At 47.1% G+C, this 18,053-nt stretch overlaps 6 protein-coding genes across 6 annotated transcripts; 4 read left to right on the top strand and 2 right to left on the bottom strand.

Moving 5' to 3' along the window:
- Window positions 1–774: 774 nt before the first annotated feature.
- Window positions 775–1,854, top strand: BDV38DRAFT_288645 (mitochondrial carrier domain-containing protein; the record flags this gene model as incomplete). Its single annotated transcript, XM_032061074.1, has 3 exons — window positions 775–918; window positions 981–1,312; window positions 1,374–1,854. The coding sequence occupies 3 exons, from the start codon at window positions 775–777 to the stop codon at window positions 1,852–1,854; spliced, it is 957 nt and encodes a 318-aa protein (XP_031907556.1).
- Window positions 1,855–2,295: 441 nt separating this feature from the next.
- BDV38DRAFT_275900 (major facilitator superfamily domain-containing protein) lies at window positions 2,296–4,100 on the top strand (the record flags this gene model as incomplete). The annotated part of the gene is made up of 5 exons (XM_032058110.1): window positions 2,296–2,576; window positions 2,628–2,855; window positions 2,913–2,986; window positions 3,041–3,465; window positions 3,552–4,100. 5 exons carry the CDS (start codon window positions 2,296–2,298, stop codon window positions 4,098–4,100), a joined length of 1,557 nt encoding a protein of 518 aa, XP_031907555.1.
- Window positions 4,101–5,415: 1,315 nt separating this feature from the next.
- On the top strand, window positions 5,416–7,269 carry BDV38DRAFT_290090 (general substrate transporter; the record flags this gene model as incomplete). Its single annotated transcript, XM_032061404.1, has 2 exons — window positions 5,416–5,531; window positions 5,656–7,269. The coding sequence occupies 2 exons, from the start codon at window positions 5,416–5,418 to the stop codon at window positions 7,013–7,015; spliced, it is 1,476 nt and encodes a 491-aa protein (XP_031907554.1). The 3' UTR covers window positions 7,016–7,269.
- Window positions 7,270–10,013: 2,744 nt separating this feature from the next.
- On the bottom strand, window positions 10,014–11,596 carry BDV38DRAFT_290089 (cytochrome P450; the record flags this gene model as incomplete). The annotated part of the gene is made up of 2 exons (XM_032061403.1): window positions 10,014–10,173; window positions 10,227–11,596. 2 exons carry the CDS (start codon window positions 11,594–11,596, stop codon window positions 10,014–10,016), a joined length of 1,530 nt encoding a protein of 509 aa, XP_031907553.1.
- Window positions 11,597–14,408: 2,812 nt separating this feature from the next.
- On the top strand, window positions 14,409–15,345 carry BDV38DRAFT_264230 (GNAT family N-acetyltransferase; the record flags this gene model as incomplete). Its single annotated transcript, XM_032056265.1, has 2 exons — window positions 14,409–14,800; window positions 14,885–15,345. Coding segments are annotated over exons 1-2 (703 nt in total), but the record flags the coding sequence as incomplete, so codon positions are not given.
- BDV38DRAFT_290088 (histidine phosphatase family protein) lies at window positions 15,343–17,107 on the bottom strand (the record flags this gene model as incomplete). Its single annotated transcript, XM_032061402.1, has 4 exons — window positions 15,343–15,359; window positions 15,600–16,267; window positions 16,330–16,450; window positions 16,504–17,107. The coding sequence occupies 4 exons, from the start codon at window positions 17,105–17,107 to the stop codon at window positions 15,343–15,345; spliced, it is 1,410 nt and encodes a 469-aa protein (XP_031907551.1).
- Between the last annotated feature and the right edge of the window lie 946 nt (window positions 17,108–18,053).

Here is an 18,053-nt window from a genome sequence, read left to right as displayed (position 1 = left end):
ATCATCCCCCCCTGGCAGGTGATCGACCCGACCGTCCCTTTGTGGCACGGAAGTTGGACTAGATTTTTCATGTTTATCAACATTCAGGGCGCTCCTCTGTAGAGATCTGCGGTGCCGGGGTCGGTCATGGTGACCACCGCCAGTATCCTGACCTCTAGCGCTAATGGGCTCATAAATACAGTCCTGTGCATACGTTTTACAGTTGACGCAGACAGGCCGTTCATTGTTGCACTTGATCTGTCGTAGCCTCGGCTGCTGTCAGTGGGGGTACAGTAGCCGTGTGGTTTGAATCTCTCGCACCTTTCTTCTGCGGCAGAATGAGCAGGCCTCGAGGGCGCGTCTTCGGCGGGGGCGAAATGACGTCTCTGAGGTGGAGACAGATTTGTTGTTGCCGTGGACAGAGTCCATGAGTGTCAGAGTGGAGTGGATGCAAGACGCAAGGATAGCAAAAAATGTCCGAGATTCCGTCCGCGGTATCATGCATTTAATGGTGTCAGTCTTATCTCCGCCGGGCGACAGGCGGATCACGTGGATGGGAAGCCCCGGGTAATCGAAATGTAACTGCCCGAGGGAGTCGGGTAATGAGATCCCGCGGGAAGAAACGTTCCATCTCGTGCACGACTCTTACTTCAGTTCTTTGGATAGGAATGCCGAATATCAAGTTAATATCCCATCTGAAACTTTGCTGCTCTTTGGGAGCTCTCACTACCGTACTCTCCTCACAGAATTTGTGAGCTCATCCGTCATTGTCTTTCAAGTTACCCAAGATTCACCATGACGACCAACCCTGTGGCTGAGCTGCGCTCTACGGCGCCTGTACCAAAGGGACAACCGCAAATAGCCAAGAAGAACGTCATTTCCCCAGGTATCTCGCTAACTGCTGGTGCCGTAGCGGGTGCAGTGGAAGCAACCGTCACTGTGCGTTCTACCCTCTCTGCTGTTGTCTCGCTCGCGCTGCTAAACGTCGACCCGTGTCACAGTACCCCTTTGAGTTTGCTAAAACACGAGTTCAATTAAGCCAAAAGGCCGCCAGCGGTATTTCCACTCCGGCATCTAGGCATCCTCTGGCAGTGATATTGGGAACGGCGCGCCAAGATGGTGTTCGAGCCATCTACACCGGTTGCTCAACCCTTATTCTCGGGACTGCCTTCAAGGCCGGCGTGCGCTTCTTGTCATTTGACACTATCAAAAACCTCTTGGCGGACGCGGACGGAACACTGTCCCCAGCACGAGGCATACTAGCTGGCATGGTCGCGGGTACAGTGGAGAGTGTGGTCGCAGTGACTCCCACAGAGAGGATCAAAACTGCCCTGTAAGGCTGTGTGTTTCCTCTGTCTTCCTCACATACTGATAGATTCCGTATGTAAATACAGTATTGATGACGCACGATCATCAACCACACGTCGTTACAAGGGCGGATTTCACGCCCTCCGCACTATCGTAGCGGAGTCTGGCGTCAGCGAGGTCTACCGCGGCTTACTCTCCACGACAATGAAGCAATCAGCTACGTCTGCCGTACGCATGGGCTCGTACAACGTCATAAAGGAGATCGTCTCATCGCGCACCAGCATTAAAGACACCAAGAACCCCGCACTGACATTTGGAATGGGAGCCACGGCCGGGGTGATAACAGTGTACATGACCCAGCCCTTCGACACGATCAAGACACGTGCTCAAGGGGCCAAGGGCGCATCAACTATGGAAGCGCTGCGAGATGTACTGAAAGATGGTGGTGTACGAGCCCTCTGGAGTGGAAGCTCTATGCGACTAGGCAGGCTGATTCTCAGCGGTGGGATAGTCTTCACGGTCTATGAAAATGTTGCCGCGCTTCTGATGGGTTCAAGGACAGGGTGAGTGGTTTTAGACACAGTTTTAAATTTGTTTGTATGGTATAGAATTAGCAATGTAAGCATGTCACACAAGGAGCGCCCATCTCAGACCATCTACCGTCCGCGGATGTCAGGAGTACAGTGGAAAAACGAAGAGTTTCCCGAAATGTACGCCATGGCCTCTCGCTAAAAGTCTTGGATGCTCGCCACTGGACGAAGAATCCTTCATCGCGTCTTGGTATAGAGAGCAACCTTTGTATACTCTTTTCTCCCGCGGCATCCAGAACAGCAACTGTGCGGGGCCCCGCAAACCCCAGATTTGAGCATCTCACATCGTGCCCAGACAAGCAATCACCGCGAAAAATATATAAGAACGTGGCCTTGAATACCCATAAAGTCTTCTTTCTCAGAACATCATTCTACCTCTCAATTGTCACCCCTAGACAAGTTTAACCCGATCTTCATCATGCCCCCATCGCCGTCAACCTGCTCCTGTGGCTCAGAGGCTGGAGAGCAAGGCACTCCCAACACAGACATCAAGACGATGGAAAAGCATATAGAAGATGTCTCAGAGTACAAAGCACAGCAACCTGCTGAGGGAGCCTACATCCCGCCAGAGGAAATCCAGGCCCGATTTGAGCTTTTGCGCTATCTGAGCCCGGAGCAGATGGACACACTCAATAAGCGTATCCTCAAGAAGATCGACTGGCACATGATGCCTTGTGTCACACTCATGTTCTTAATGAAGTAAGGCTCTCTAACACATAGAAATAGATTAAGAAGCTAATCCTCTGTTAGTTATCTCGACCGCATCAATGTTTCTAATGCCCGTCTTGCTGGGCTCCAGAGTGACTTAAATATGAGCGATACCGTGTGGAATGCAGGCATCTCGACCTTTTATGTCGGCTACCTCGTCGGCCAGCTCCCTGGAAACCTACTCATGGCTAAATCGAACCCACGTTGGTTTCTCCCAGTCATAATGCTCATGTGGAGTTGTGGAACCATTTGTATGCCTGCCATGACCAAGTGAGTCTTCATCAACAGTTCGTTGCAAGCCACGGAAGCGAGCTAACAGTGCTCCAGCGGCGTTGGCTTTTGCGTCGTCCGTTTCTTTATTGGCCTGGCCGAGGCACCCTTTTTCCCTGCTCTCACCCTACGTAAGAAAACACAGCCTTCTCTTCGCCATGCAGACTCTAACGCTAACAGCACAGTGACTTCTTCTTGGTACACGAGAGAAGAGTCTCCTATGCGCATGGCTATCTGGCATGCTGGCAATACTATCTCGAACATCATATCAGGATTCTTAGCGGCGGGGATTCTCGAGAATATGGATGGTATTAGCGGTCTGCACGCATGGCAATGGTTCTTCCTGATTGAAGGGATAGCATCTATCGCTGTTGCCGTCGCTTCATTTATTTTCCTACCTGCTTGGCCGCATAACACTCGGTTCCTGTCTGAAGAGGAGAGTCAGATGGCACAATACCGTGTGCTCGTGTCTAATGGTGGCCGTGATGAGACCGTTGGAGGAACGTGGGATGGGCTCAGGGACGCCGTGAAGGACCCCTTTACGTGGTTCTTTTGCCTCATGCACTTCGCACTAGTTACTGCGCAGAGCTTCAAGGATTTTCTGCCGTCGGTGAGTCTGCTTCCCCTTTACCTCAAAATATATACATCTCAATGGCAATGGTCATCCGGACACCTATGTCTGACCAGCTATCTTAGATCATAAAAACATTCGGCTTTGACACCATGACCACATACCTTGTCCAAGCACCGCCATATGCTATTGCCTACGCCTTCGCCTGTGCTGCAGCCTGGTCATGTGGCAGATACCAAGAGTCAACTTGGCATATAATCATTCCCATAATCATCTCCGCCGCAGGGTGCAGTATCCTCATCAGCACTCTTAACGTCGGGGCGCGGTATTTCGGGATCATCCTACTCATTTGCGGCACGTACAGTGGACTCAACCTGCAACTGTCTTGGGAGACGACGGTGGTTCCATCGCCAAGAGCGAAGAAGGCTGCACTCATTGCTATTGCCAACTGCGTCAGCCAGTCGAGTCATTGGTTTAGTCCCTACTTTTATCCAACCAGCCAAGAGCCATATTACCGTATGGGTGGTGGCCTGGTGCTTATGGGGTGTGCACTGGTCGCGGTGTCAGCTTTCGCTGTGAATTGGAGAGGTAGACGGCTTAATAAGAGGTTGGACGAAGCTGAGGGGTGGACTATGCACTCAGGCAGCGAGAGAGGTTGGCGGTACAAATTATAAGCCACCATAGTGCATTATCGTGGCAAACAGGCCATCCGTCAACTGGGAGGGAGGTCCTGATATCCAACACCATTGCGATAGCCTTTACCAAGGCCCTTGATATCCCGCACGTTCAAGGCGCAACCGTATTAGGCTGTATCAGCGGGAAAATATCCATTCAGAATGGGTGGCTTTTGTTCAGTTCCATGTGCCTGCATGACAGGGTACAGGCCCTTATATTTTTCGAGAATGAAATGAGCTGAGTTACAAGATCGGAAGGATCAGTATAACTTACTAAATCATATATATATATATATATAATGGGCACAGCATGCTTCGACAACGTCATCCAAAAGAACAAATATCTGCGGACTATGGCAGAGCGATAAAACACGCACACGGTACTATATTTGACATAACACCGGAAGAGAGCCCTAGACGCCTTTCCTATGGTCAAGTTAGCTGGTATGTTCGCTCCATTCCTCATGCTCTGTATTTTCAACCGAATGACCTTAATCGGTTGATTTCAAGCTCATGAACCACCACCAAATATCTACACAAGAGCTTTCTCACAAGGGTCACCTTTCTGTGCTCACCACTTTGCCTGTGGTCTGATGCAATTCTTCCTCTGCTAGGTGAGGCAGAGGGAAGCGAGAACCCCATTTAGTGACCTGGTGGGTAGCCCAGGCTTATGAATACCACATTCCGCCCAGCTATACAGCCAGATACACCGTCGCAATGCCAGAATAGTAAGCTTGGCAGATTGGCTGACCTGGTCCTTTTCACGACTTTCAGGGCCCATGCAACTATTCAAAGCACGCACAGCCATTCAAGCACAAAGATGACTAGAAGGATGAGATAGGTGATCTTAAGCCAATGTCTCTCATTAAAAGATCCTCCTTTCCTTGCCATTTAGGCAATGGTTTGGGCCTGCAGGTACTCAAGCATAGTCAAGGCTGCACTATCTATTCGATAACCCCAATCAGCACGAGGAGCGAGGCAGGACAGAGCATCATTTCACAGGTTGCCTATATTGACCTCTTCCTAGTAGACTTTTGACTAAGCTATTGTTCCCACTACTGCCCCACAAGATATCGCCACTGGAAGTTGTGCTACGGTGTATTTGCCGACGGGAGTGTCATGCCCGCGGGATCTCAAGGGCTAATTGTCTCCCGCGGATTTCGTCTATGGACCCATTCCCCAGTTCCCCAGTTAGACTAGCTTCCTTGCCCCAGAGTTTTCTCACATATGGCATATGCGGGGGACCGGATATAAATGTCTATCCTGGACATGTTCTATGTCGTGTCAAAGTCCGGGGAACTGCAGGAGATACACAATGTTTCAAGGACAAGCGTTACGCCTAGCACAGGTGCTTCTCATCGTCGCGCCAGCATTTATCACTTACGGCTACAATCAAGCGGGAGTTGGGCCGCTCGCCACACTCCAAACATGGTATGGATGTTCTATATTCTGTCCACATCTGAATGATAAGCTGACATGCCTACTGGGTCCACACGTTCCCTGAAATCGACACAATCAACACACACGGTGCCGTCAAGGAAGAAAAGTCGACGAGGAAAGGCGCAGTCATCGCCTCCCTCCAACTGGGAGCGCTCCTGGGGGCTCTCTCATGCACGTATCTCGGGGACCGTCTTGGCCGGCGCAAGACTCTTTTCCTCGCTGCTGCTCTCGTCGTGATAGGCGAGCTGTTGGAAACGTCGGCCTACGACATCGCCCAGTTTACCGTTGGGCGGGTTGTACTGGGCATTGGGGTAGGACAACTTAGCGCCACTGTCCCAGTCTTCCAGGCGGAGTGTAGCTCGGCAAAGAACCGTGGGCAGCATGTGGTTGTTGATGGCATCTGTATGGTCCTGGGCTTTGTTCTGTGCAATTGGATTGATTTCGGACTTAGCAAGACAACAGGTCAAACGCAGTTCCGCGTCCCTCTTGCTATTTCCTTCTTCTTCCCTCTGATCATTCTCGCCTCTGTGTTCTTTCTCCCGGAGTCCCCCCGCTGGCTGGTCTTAGTAGGCCGCTCAGGCGACGCCGCGCGCAGTTTAGCAGCCTACAGGGGACTCTCGGTGGAAGATGAAGTCATCCAGACCGAAATTGCGAGTATCGAATCCGCCTTAGAGCTTACGGAGCGATCCAACCGTATTACATTACGCGAAGTATTCTCCCGAAACGATGAAGACCGTCTCTTCTACCGCTTCACTTTGTGCATGGTGATCCAGTTCTTTCAGCAAATGTGCGGCGGCAACCTGATCTCAACCTATATCTCTACCATCTTCGAACAGAACCTGAAACTCGGCAGCGACCTGTCTCGGATCCTAGCTGCCAGCGCATTGACATGGAAATGTCTATGCAATTTCATCCCCTTTTTCGCCATCGATCGGCTAGGCCGTCGGAAGGTCTTTATATTCAGCGGCACAGGAATGTGCATCTGCATGACCGTATTGGCAATTACAACCAGCTTCGACACTAGCAACAAGACCGCGTCAGTTCTTTCTGTAGTTTTCATCTGGTTGTTCAACCTATTCTACCCAATCGGGTTTTCGGGCGCAAATTTCCTCTATTGCACAGAGGTTGCCCCTATCCAATTACGAGTCGCCATGTCTTCCATATCCACGGCGAACAAGTGGCTATGGAACTTTATTGTGGTAATGATCACCCCCGTTGCGCTTGACACTATTGGATATCGGTATTATATCGTCTACGCGGCTATTTCGGCTTGCATCCCCGTCTCCGTGTATTTCTTCTACCCTGAAACGATGGGCCGCAATCTCGAGGCCTTGAACCAGGTATTTCGTGATGCTCCCTCGATGTGGGATGTTGTATCCATGGCGAAGGATCTTCCGATGGGGGATGTGTCTGCGTTGGATGTAGATGAGGTCGACAAGAAGAAGCTGGATACAGAGCAAAAGGAGTACGCATGATCATGATAAGCCTTTTTCTTTTGTTTGTATATATTCCCTGCTTTTTCTGTGGAAAGGTATTCAGGGAGACTCACATTATGATTGGAATGGGTGGGGTCATCAACTTCGATCCCGCGCTGCGAGGAATACTGTAAAGGAAGGGCCCAGACTTTGCATGGGCTCGAGATATCTCTCAATTTGAACATTTGAATGTAGTATGATACCGCCTGTTCAACTTTAAGAGCGAATACGGAAAACCTTTGAATCATGATACCCAGCGAGAAACCTTCCTAAACGTCTTTCAGTCATTACAATATTATCAAGTTAAATTAATTGCCGAATTTAAGTCACGATGATGTGCAATCTTGTCATCGAGACGAACATGCGTTTACCCGAATACATAATGGACTATTAACGCAAGTTTGTCTCAAAATAAAACGTGGATATATGTTTATTAGTTAACAAGGAAGACAGACTAGTGTCAGGACAAAGCAAGTTCTGTAAAGTAATAAGCCGAGGATTGGAGAGTGGTGCCCAAGGCAGGATGAATGAAAAAGATCAATATAAGTGAGAGAAGAGAGAGGAATAGTGGTACTCGGGTACTTGACAAGGACCCTAGCAGTAGCACCAGTATACTAGATGACCGTCCAGTAGCACAGTGTAAGTTTTTGCGTATGATCCTGATAGATATGGCCGAGATCATCGCACTAGCAAAATATGTATCTGGTTTTAGCAAGATCATCTGTCGCTATGTTTGTATCTATGATTGTTTTATTGTCATAGCGATAACAAAGGAGTAAGAAAAACATGGCTGTTGGGGGGTAGGTCTTCTGCTGTGAACGGCTACAATGTCTAAAGCAAGTCTCTGCTCTGGTACTTTAGTAAATAATGATACCTTGGACGTGCAATTCTATCCCATTACTTTCTAGAGTCGTAACCGCCGTAGATGGAATTAGGATAGTCAGGGGTATCGGTATCCAGCACTCAAGTAGCATGGCGTGTATTTCACACCATTAACTAAGCTTTCTCCTGCGACCTTTTAATCTAGAAGCCATCATACCAACAAGGGATAAACGTGTTTCAGTAAGTGGGACACACGTTCGTAGAGTACGAGACATGCAGGGATAAGTCCTTGTGTTTCCAAGATTTACACTGGTAATAATAATCAAGCTGTCGCAAATCAGACTTCGAAGGACCAAGTACTTAACTCAGATCAACATACCAATCCTGGGTGTTCTTTCATACCAGACCGGAATCAGATAATTACACTTGCTGCGAGTAACAGTATGCAGAACATTCCCGACACAGATCATGCCTGTCACTGCTAAAAAGAGCTCACGTATATTCTCGAGAAGGTTGAGCTAAAGGATGATACCCTGGAAAACCTGACACCATCTTCTGTGGAGTTGGCTTTATCATTTCAGCGAGGGGCCGTGGAAAAATGTACAGCCATGATTCCTTGCAACTGCTGTCAACTATCCTCTGAAAGGATGATGTCCCTCGGCTTGATAGTGGAGAAACTGGCTATGGAATTTAAGGATTTGATAAGGGTATGCGAAGAAAAAGGGCTATTCGAAGTTCTTTCAAACCACCATCAAAGCTCTAGCCATGATGAATCAACCTCGTCCTTGGCGAGATCCCAAGGCTCACCGTCCATTTCTAGCACTTATTTTCTAAACATCACCAACACGCAGCGACGGTTGTTTCTCGGAGATTATGAAGGTTGCTCTTCGGAATGGGCACCCTTGGTGAAAACACTGATAAGGCTGTATGCCAAGAAGTTGAAGTCCTTATTAAGTTGCTGTAAGGTGTAGGCTACAGCAGCAAATCAGAGTGTAATGCTTGCCATGTTCTCCAATGTGGAAGATCAGTTTGAAGCCATCTCGGCCGTCTTTTTGATTTTGCTTGATGTATTCTTAAACCATCAATCGTCAATGGGGAACAGATTACCAAACGACTGGCGGATTTTGGGCTACTTTTTCTTGAATATTGCAGACTTTCCTCTGATTTTGAGTTTATCTTTCCAGTTTTCTCTAACAGGCCTTTCTCTTTTCGTTAACCTCACTCTCTTTCTGTGTTCAAACATGTGCGTTTAGTACGGCTTTATCGTACGGCATGCTCTGTTCTCCACGCCCTATGGCCATATGTACTACTTCAAAATAAGGAGAGGATTATGTTGTGCATAATTACATATCGACGGTCAGCTTTGTCCTTAAAAGTCTCTCTATTTATAAATCCCTGCCTCCATGACAGTTGTAGGCAACGCGATGGTGGAAATATATTCTACGGTCTAAATTCATATGAGCTCTAGGTGAAATTCAATATCATTTGACAATTGAGCTAATATAGCTAGTAATACATCCTAAAGTAATAGCATAGGACTTCACATATATATACAGCACACTTCGCAGTCGAGGACTACCATACGTTTGAATACAAAGTTAAAAGAGAGGTATAGAATAATCTAATATAACTGAAATACGTGAGCTTTACCTATATTAGGTAAAAATATCCTAATGTCCAAAGCTAAGTTCTTACCTAGTTCCCAACCCAGGGCTAATTTATTCCATAATAGGTATAGTGTCGGCTCCTTGGTAGACGAAACATTCATGGTCCTACATACGATAGGGTGCCCTAACGATGGCTTTCCTTCACGTTTTGGATTTTGGGAAATATAAAGATAGTGAGTTTTAATGTTTCCGATTGAAGGCATGGTCAGATATCTTGGTTTATCATTAGTAGAGCTATCTACATACGAATGCCAAGTAGGACACCGAGTAAAGCCAGGCTATGCATAACATCAAGAATATGCCTTCGACAATAATATGGTCATACTGATATGTGGTCAGTCAAGTTGGAGTAGCACTACTCTACCCATGGTTCAGTAATTAGACTGACTGACGAAGAAGGAAGAACCCGATTGCTATAATCCTGGCTCTTACTTCTATAATTGAGGCTTAAATTCAATTTGACACTCGTGTTCCTACAAGGATAGTGAGCAAGCTAATCAAGTATATGCTTAGGGGGTACATACTCGCATGTCACGGCAGCCTTCATCATAGAAGACCTCAAAACGGCTTGTAATGCCAGGGGAGATTGTGTCAAACCCTCCTCTGGGCTCAGTTGTATATTTGCGATAAAGTGCCGCCACAAATGTGGTCATCTCCGCCATGGCAAGACTGCAAAGGTAAGTAATTTGCCTATGGTATTGTTTCATTGAAGGGGTTCTCACTGCATCCCAATGCACATCCTACCACCACTGGAGAAGGCCCAGAAAAATCTGTTCATTTGCGTGAGATCCTGAGAAGGGTCGAGCCAGCGGTCTGGATTGAACTTCAGTGGATCTTGGAAGACATCTGCGTTTCGGTGCAGCGTGTATGGTGAGATTGAAACGATGGTACGGGCGGGGATGAGATAGCCGTCAATGTTGATTGCTTCCGGTGATGATCTTGGTTCAGATGCTGGCAGCGGTGCGTACAGTCTGAGGGTTTCTTTGATAACTGCCTCTGTGTAGGACAGTTTGTCGGCTACTTCCACTCGGGGAATCCCATCAGGGTTTAAATCGGTCTCAGATAGACTCCGAACTTCGTTGATAAGCTTCTGTTGGAACCTCCGATACTCAGGGCGAGAAAGTGACCAGATTGTGAACATCAAAGTATCGCTTGTGGTATCAATGCCGCCATCGAGCTGGTCTGCACATTCAGACGCAATGTCAAGGTCGTCCAAGCCGCCATCTTTCATAGTGCGATGGTGTTTCCATAGCCTTGAAATAAGAGATGCCTGTGCATCCTTTTTGGCAACAGAGGCATCAGCAAATGCCTGGAAAGCCTTGGTTGCGTGGAGCTTGATACTGGTGTATGGAGTTGGTTTCTGCATGGGGTAGAATTGGCGAGCAACGCAACCGATAAGCCCAGTCCGCGAATATAGCCACGCTGTAAGCTTGGGATGATGAATAGTAAACCATGACAGGGTGCGACTACCGGTGGCGAGGATGTCATGAAGAAGAGCACGGTCTTCCTCTATACCATCTAGACATGCTGTCTTTCCAAAATCACCGTAGAGAAATTCCGTGATATTATCCAACGAAAAGTAATGCAAGGTAGTAAAAATGTTATGAGATCGACCCTCTCTTTCGAGAAGTTCCATATACTTTCCGACCTTTGTTTCAATCATATGCGCGTTTGACCCTTTCAGCATTGCAGATTTGGCATAGGCGTGAGCAAAAAGCTTCTTCCGCTCGGCATGCTGCTTCACGGTATTGAACGAGAACATGTTCTTCCGTCCATATATCGCGAACATCTGGTAGAAGTTGGTCCTTTCGAAGCCGCTCCCTGCGCCATATATTGCGCGCAATGCAGAGAGGCTGTTGAAAGCCACTTCATTTGGACCGACGCGAACTACTGGACCGTATGTCTCATGAAGCGCGTGGACCTTGCGGGTGCGGGTGCCCTTATAATCCTCGTAGGCAAGTCTCCATTTGGTTAGGGCAAAAGACTTGGGCCCTGGGATTCGCGCTAGAGGACTCGAGAACAGTGTCCAACAGATGTAATACACGAGAAAGGCTACACTGCCTGTAGCGATTGCAGCGACAGTGATGGTCATTTCAATGCAGATGGCAGGAGGTAACCTGGGATTTCCTTGGATTGGACTTCCTAGTCAAATGTACCCCTTTGAGCTCCCTATCTGAAGAATGGGATACGACGGCCAGCGGCGTTAATTGATATAGGCGGCGTCTGGTTGGAGAAGATCGATGTCTTCAAAATGATATGGTGACGCACAGAGCAGCCGTAGGGGCGGTTAGAACCGGATGCATGCGGGGTGATAACTCAAGCACGCCATATCATTTTAAAGATATCGATCTTCTCCAACTTAATCGTACTAACGACCCCGCACTCCACGAGGTTTGATACGGATTATTGAGGAGACGTGCAAGTGGGTCCCCGATAACGGAACAATAGGAGATGATAGTGCTTGGAGGACATGCTCAGTTAGTTGCTTAGGGTTGGACTTTGTCATGATGACAAGTAAACTGCTTCCTCAATGGATTGAATATCATCTTGCCAGTTTAGCGCCTGCACAATAATATCCCTTTTTAAGTCAAAGAGACCCATTGGTGCGGCGCGGAAGCTCTTTATGATATCTTTCAGGAGAGCCCTGTTCTCCTTTAGGGCTCGGCTACTTTCGTTGCCCACAGAACATAGGGTTAACATACGTTGCAGGTCAACCGCGCCATTCATATCGACCACGGATGTCTGATCAATGGATCCTGGTATCTCTAGTGCCCGGCAACAGAGTCAGTTCCTCTTTCTCACCTAAAAAGGAATGGTTTACGCGCCACTAAATTGCACATCAGCATAGCGCATGCTCTCAGTGACTTCCGCCCATGTCGCTCCAAAGGCCCAATAGCCATAGTTGATTGTTCTAAGGTACAAATAACAACCGTAACGAAAGTAATGGTCTGAACATTGCTTAAGCTTATTTTTCTACGGCCTTCGAGGGAGAGCTAATACCTAACTCTGGTTCGGTCTCTAAAGCGGAACGATGAAGTATAAAGGAAGGATAAGAAATTTCACATGAACTATTATAACCTGCAGTCTAAATGACCTGTACCTCACATCGGGATCTTCGTGTTCTAAGTTCGTTAATAGGGCTTGTGAGGAACATGCCTGCGAGTAACATAACGGGTATTAAACAACGCTTTGATATCCGATATCCCGAAGACTGATCACACAGTTTCGAAAGCTTTTCCGACTATATGCGCAAACGTTGCCTTAGGGTCTATACACTTAATACTTTACATTATTCAACCTGAGTGATATAAATATCCTTCCTCATAGCCCACAAAGTAAACGCTTTTTTCTAAGCACCACGTAGAAGGCTGGCAATAGCATTCGCCCACAATTTGGAACTCTTTCTTCAACAAATATTGACCATTTATTTCCCTCACAACCTTGAGCATAACCCTTATTTGGGCTGTTTTAGCAGACTGACCCAGACTTTGTGTGGACTTTCGCTTAAGGTCTTCCTCACACGCTTCGATAAGTCTTTCTGCAATCCCCATTTTTCCTGTATTGTATTCTAGGTTTAATAGCAACCATGAAAAGCTCCTGATTCCCCTCACACGTAGTGGACTATGGGAGGGAGGGACTAACTGTGGTGCTAACAGCATCTATAAGCAAAACCTCCCTGGCGCTCTTCCTGGTGTAATAGCTGCCTGGCTTCCAGATGATGCTGTCGGTCGTGGCTACCCAGTCCTTGACACTTGCGGTGCCCACAATTCTGTTGGAAGTAGATATCTCAAGAATAAAGCCACTGGCTGGTACCGATTTCGTCAACATTTTGAGCGTCATAAATATCCTTTCACCAATCGTACCCAAGGGTTTTATGTCATGGCCTTGGTAGGCAATATTTAAAACTGTCCGAATGCCAGGCAAGATGGATTGGGCAAAGAGATCTTGTGCAGTATATATTTTGATTTATTATGAGACACCCTGGTCCAAGGTTTTAATACATATGCTGCTCCATTTATCTCATCAGGCCTCGCCCTTATTAACTGTGTTCAATCTCATGCGGTTTTGCCTAAACGATGTTAGGGCTTAAAAGTATAATTTGGAATATATATATAGCTCCAATATTGTATTGCGTTTATCGTAATACCAATCGCGTTGCTTAAATATCAGAGCTTCGATGCCTGCCCAGCAAGTATTATTATACAAGCTCACGTCCATAGATGTTCAGCCTCATGTACAATACTCTATGTGACTCCATATCTGTTTGAACCTGACACGATCGGAACGGAATTTCGAGCATTGATCATTCGCTGGGTTGGCCTCGGGTGGTTCATGTAACGAACTAAAAAACCATTTTATATGACCTTACACACTCTTTAATATTGCTTTTGCTTCTTGTTCCGGGGTCAATCTTTCGACCGATGTATTAGCTCGTCTTTTCCACCGACGCCTCCTTCACGCCTAGTCTTGCCCTTCGACATCGTTACTTGTTAGAAGAATAGACTACGTACTAAAGACTGCAAATAGTCATTAATTTACATAGACTAAGTTATACGTAGCTATTTACCCAAGACCTGAGCTTGAACCGCCCGTTCTTCCATCCCAACAACTACAGAAACTGCGTCCCGAGCCTTGCAATAGACAGACGACCACATCACTGCCGACATGGCAAGTACTATCCTCACCATGTCACCTGTGGAAAGAGCTCAAGTTCGAGAAAATTCCCATATTAAATCTTCCGTCCAGATGTGGATTGTGCTCGCCTTCGGGGTTCGGACGACTTTCATGCTGCGCCACTGTAGCGGATCTCGGCGGTCGGAGCTTGGCTCCAACCCTGTATTAGAATAAATACATCGCGTTTCAGTTTGATATCGCTCTTTTTCTGGGAATATTGGTTCGATTTTAATAAATCATAAGAAGAGATATCATCTTTGAGTTACGACATTGACTCTAAAAGTACTACCAATGGCGTCCATCCTCACACTGCATCGAGTGACCACCCTCGAAGACTTGGAACCGCTGTATCACATCGGTGCAGATGCCTTCCGAGATGACCCATGTATGAACTGGTTCTACCCCGGCGGTCGCGATCATCCAGATGACTTTGTTGTGCTGTGGAAGAATATTCTACAGATGGAGTTCTTCGACAAGGGGAAATTTATCCTTGCCGCCACCATCCGGGATCCAAATGATGACGGTGGCAGAGGCCTGAGCAGGGTAGTAGGATTTGCAGTATGGGAACGGCATGGAGTTTGCGATGCGGCCAGAAGCTGGCAAGGGGGCAGTCTTTCCAAACGTATGCCATTGGACCTCTGAGGCGCTTGTGTATTGATATAACCGTGCCTATCTTCTTGGACTAATGAGGCTATATCTAATCCAGGGCTGAAACGATTCAACCTCAACCTCAAGATCGCTTATACATTCCGTCTGGACACACCAAAAAGATCCATATCCTGGCCAAAGCTGAATCACTATGTACATGAACTCAAGTCAGCTAAGGATAGTCAACCGACTGAGTCATGGTACCTGAGTCTTTTGGCCGTTAGCTCAAAGGGTCAGGGGCAAGGAGTTGGAAGGAAATTGCTTCAATGGGGAATTGATCGGTCGGAGGAAGAGAATGTCCCAGCTACTTTGGTAGCAACTAACGCAGGGCTTCACTTGTATGAAAGTACGGGGTTTGAACGGACGGGGTGGCTGTTTTTCGATGATGAGCGGCAGAAACAGACGATTATGAGGAGGGAGGTAAGACTGACTTGATTGTTCTGTGACTCGTGCGATAGCAGATAGTTGTGATAGATCTTTAATCTGAGTTTAGCTCCAGTTATACAGTTTTTACCATCATATTCTTAAGCTACCTATTACATATTGTAAACGAGCATAGCTTCTGCATTACGATACAACTGTTACATCTTATGCTGACTATTCAGGCCGCCCATCTCCAACTTGATGGCCCGGCTTGAAGTTTCCGTAGCACGCCTGTTGATACATAGCTTTCTCTTTGAGCTTGGGCACAGCATTTAGGAAATGAGCGACCTGACAAAACCCATTCTTTTCATCTTCACATCCAACTACGCCAGAAATCGGGAGTGGCGCACCATTCAACACGAAGCGGATATAGTCTGTCGTGCTTTCGGTGTCAGACAGGTCTGGGTTGACATAAAGAGTATTATCTAACTTGTCGGGGCTCGTTTCCTCAGGACAGGTCCAAACTTCGGAGATTAGGCGTGCTCCAAAAGGGGCCATCTTGTTTAACTGAAAGCTCCGAGGGACGGCATGAGCTACCTTTGAAGGCATACCTTTGGGTCCATAATTAAAATACTGGAGTCCCAAAGCAGTAATGGTTCCGATAATGACTTTGTCATGAGTCATGTCCATGTACAGGGGCTGGTTGACCGGAAAGGTAGCGGAGTGATTATCATAGGTAGTGTTGATACTGGTATCGCTTGAATCGATTAATTTTCTCTCGAGTCTGGCAGCAAGCTCGAGAAGATATCCGATACCTTGCGCTCTTCCCATAGGGGAACCAAACGCAGAGGCGCCATAAAGTTGTATATCGAGGTTATAGGCGAAGTCGAGCCATTCTTGTTCGGTAAAGAGACCACAGAATGATGAGCTACCCAAAGTTGCATATTCATATGGGCAAAGGTTCATCATTGCGAGCACATCGGAGGTTGTCAAATTGAAGTCCTCCGGAAAATACTTCGATAGCCTACCGAGAGGATCTTTAACCATTCTAGGGATGAATCTCTCTGAAGCATGGGTTCTGTATATACGTTAGAAAGTCACGCCAAGTGTCCAGTAGAAGACCCTTGATATTTTGCGTACCCTTCTTTCAGATCACCTGGGCAGGAATGCTCGGCCGCGAGTGTATTGTTCAGACCGTTGCCCTCGGGGATTACCACGAGATTGTACGAGGAATTGGCATGGTAGGGCCCGAAGAAACCAGCTACTCGATCAGCAACTCAGGTTAATGGATAAAAGAAGATTAAATGGACTGACCTAACCACCACTTCGCACTCTGTAGGACTCTCTGCTTGTCCGTCGTCCTGAAAGTCGGCTTCGCTCTGCGAGTTCCATTTGGATACACATTCAACTCTGGATCCCAAACTGCCATTCCAGGTGGCGCTCGATACACCATGCGTCCATACTTTGACCATATATCTGCCCCGGAACTAGCCTCTGTGGCCGTACCCGTGGCAAGCAAGATATCGCGACCGAGCAGATACTTCCAATTTTTCAGAAAGGTCAAAGGTCCTGTGCCGACCGAGACATTGTGGTCGCTCTTATACCTCTTCAGCTTCTTGCTAAATGTCTCCATCCCCTCTCCATCAAACCAGGACGATTCGGGATAGCGCTCTGCATGTCTATGCAAAACATGAACTTGCGATAGTTCGCAACCACGCGGAACGCCCTTTGGGGCACCAAATCCATCAGCTTCTTTGTAGGGACTGAGGTTTGCCCAGCTGCTAGTTATATCAAAATGGGACGAGTATTCCGCGCTTTTCGGTCGGGCCGTCGTGGCTGACGAGCTGGATGAAGGTGCATCGCGAGTGAATGCCAAGAGCGCAGCCAGTACAATTTGGGGGCTCAGCCAGTGGAGCATTTTTTCCTCGTGTCTTTTGTGTTATGGTTCTTATGGAGCAAGCAGATGGGGCATCAGCGTAGGGAAAACTCCTGGCAGACGTCATAACATATTCACGTCATTGGCTGTTCGAGCGGGAAGCAAAACAGAAGCGATGTAGGGCATTGCGTAGCATATGGCCTGGATGAAAAGGTATAAAACAACAAAAAGAAGACGATAGCAAAAATGAACACAAATTTATTATATGAGTCGAATCTTATGGACTTCCATAATCAGTATAAATCCTCCCTATAGCTGCTGGTTCCCTGAAGATGCAAGAATATAATTATTGTATAGATGCGGTGAGTCTATAATCCACCATCTTCACATTGTGGGAATACTAGTCGACACAAAGAAAATCCTAATTATTTAGATAGTGTACTACCATCTTTTAGCACCGACCTCGCTTGAGCGCGGTAGTCTAAGTTCCTTGAAAACCAATGGTTTGCTGATATATCTGGTATCTATATCCGACCATCAGCGTGTATCCGTCAACTGCTCTCATCGTGCTCTGGCAATTTGACATTAGCTTCCTTACAAGGGTGGCTTTACTTGCTTGAGATTGAGATTAGCCAGAGGAACGTTATCAGCCATATATGGTAGATCAACAGCACAGCACCCATAGCGAGGACTTCAAGAAGGCAGGAGACATATGGACGAATAGTACGGAACGCAGTATGGTTCATGTGAAGGGTGGGAAAGCCCATTTCTATGCCATATTTCTTTCTTAGTTATCTAGTATCTTTATGTAGCTTCCTCGTTTCCTTGACTACATCAAGTTATCAACACGCGTGCTTTATTGTCTAATAATTAGTTTATTCCAGTAACCCACAACTGACATTTAGTATCGTAAGTTATCTTTTAGTGGCTCTTTGCTTCAGCAGATGATAAGAATGGGGTTTTCAGGGCCGAATGACCAATCAAAAGA

The sequence above is a fragment of the Aspergillus pseudotamarii genome (assembly GCF_009193445.1).
Source record: "Aspergillus pseudotamarii strain CBS 117625 unplaced genomic scaffold BDV38scaffold_108, whole genome shotgun sequence".
NCBI classification, from domain to species: domain Eukaryota; kingdom Fungi; phylum Ascomycota; class Eurotiomycetes; order Eurotiales; family Aspergillaceae; genus Aspergillus; species Aspergillus pseudotamarii.
This window is presented reverse-complemented; position numbering and strand designations above follow the sequence as displayed.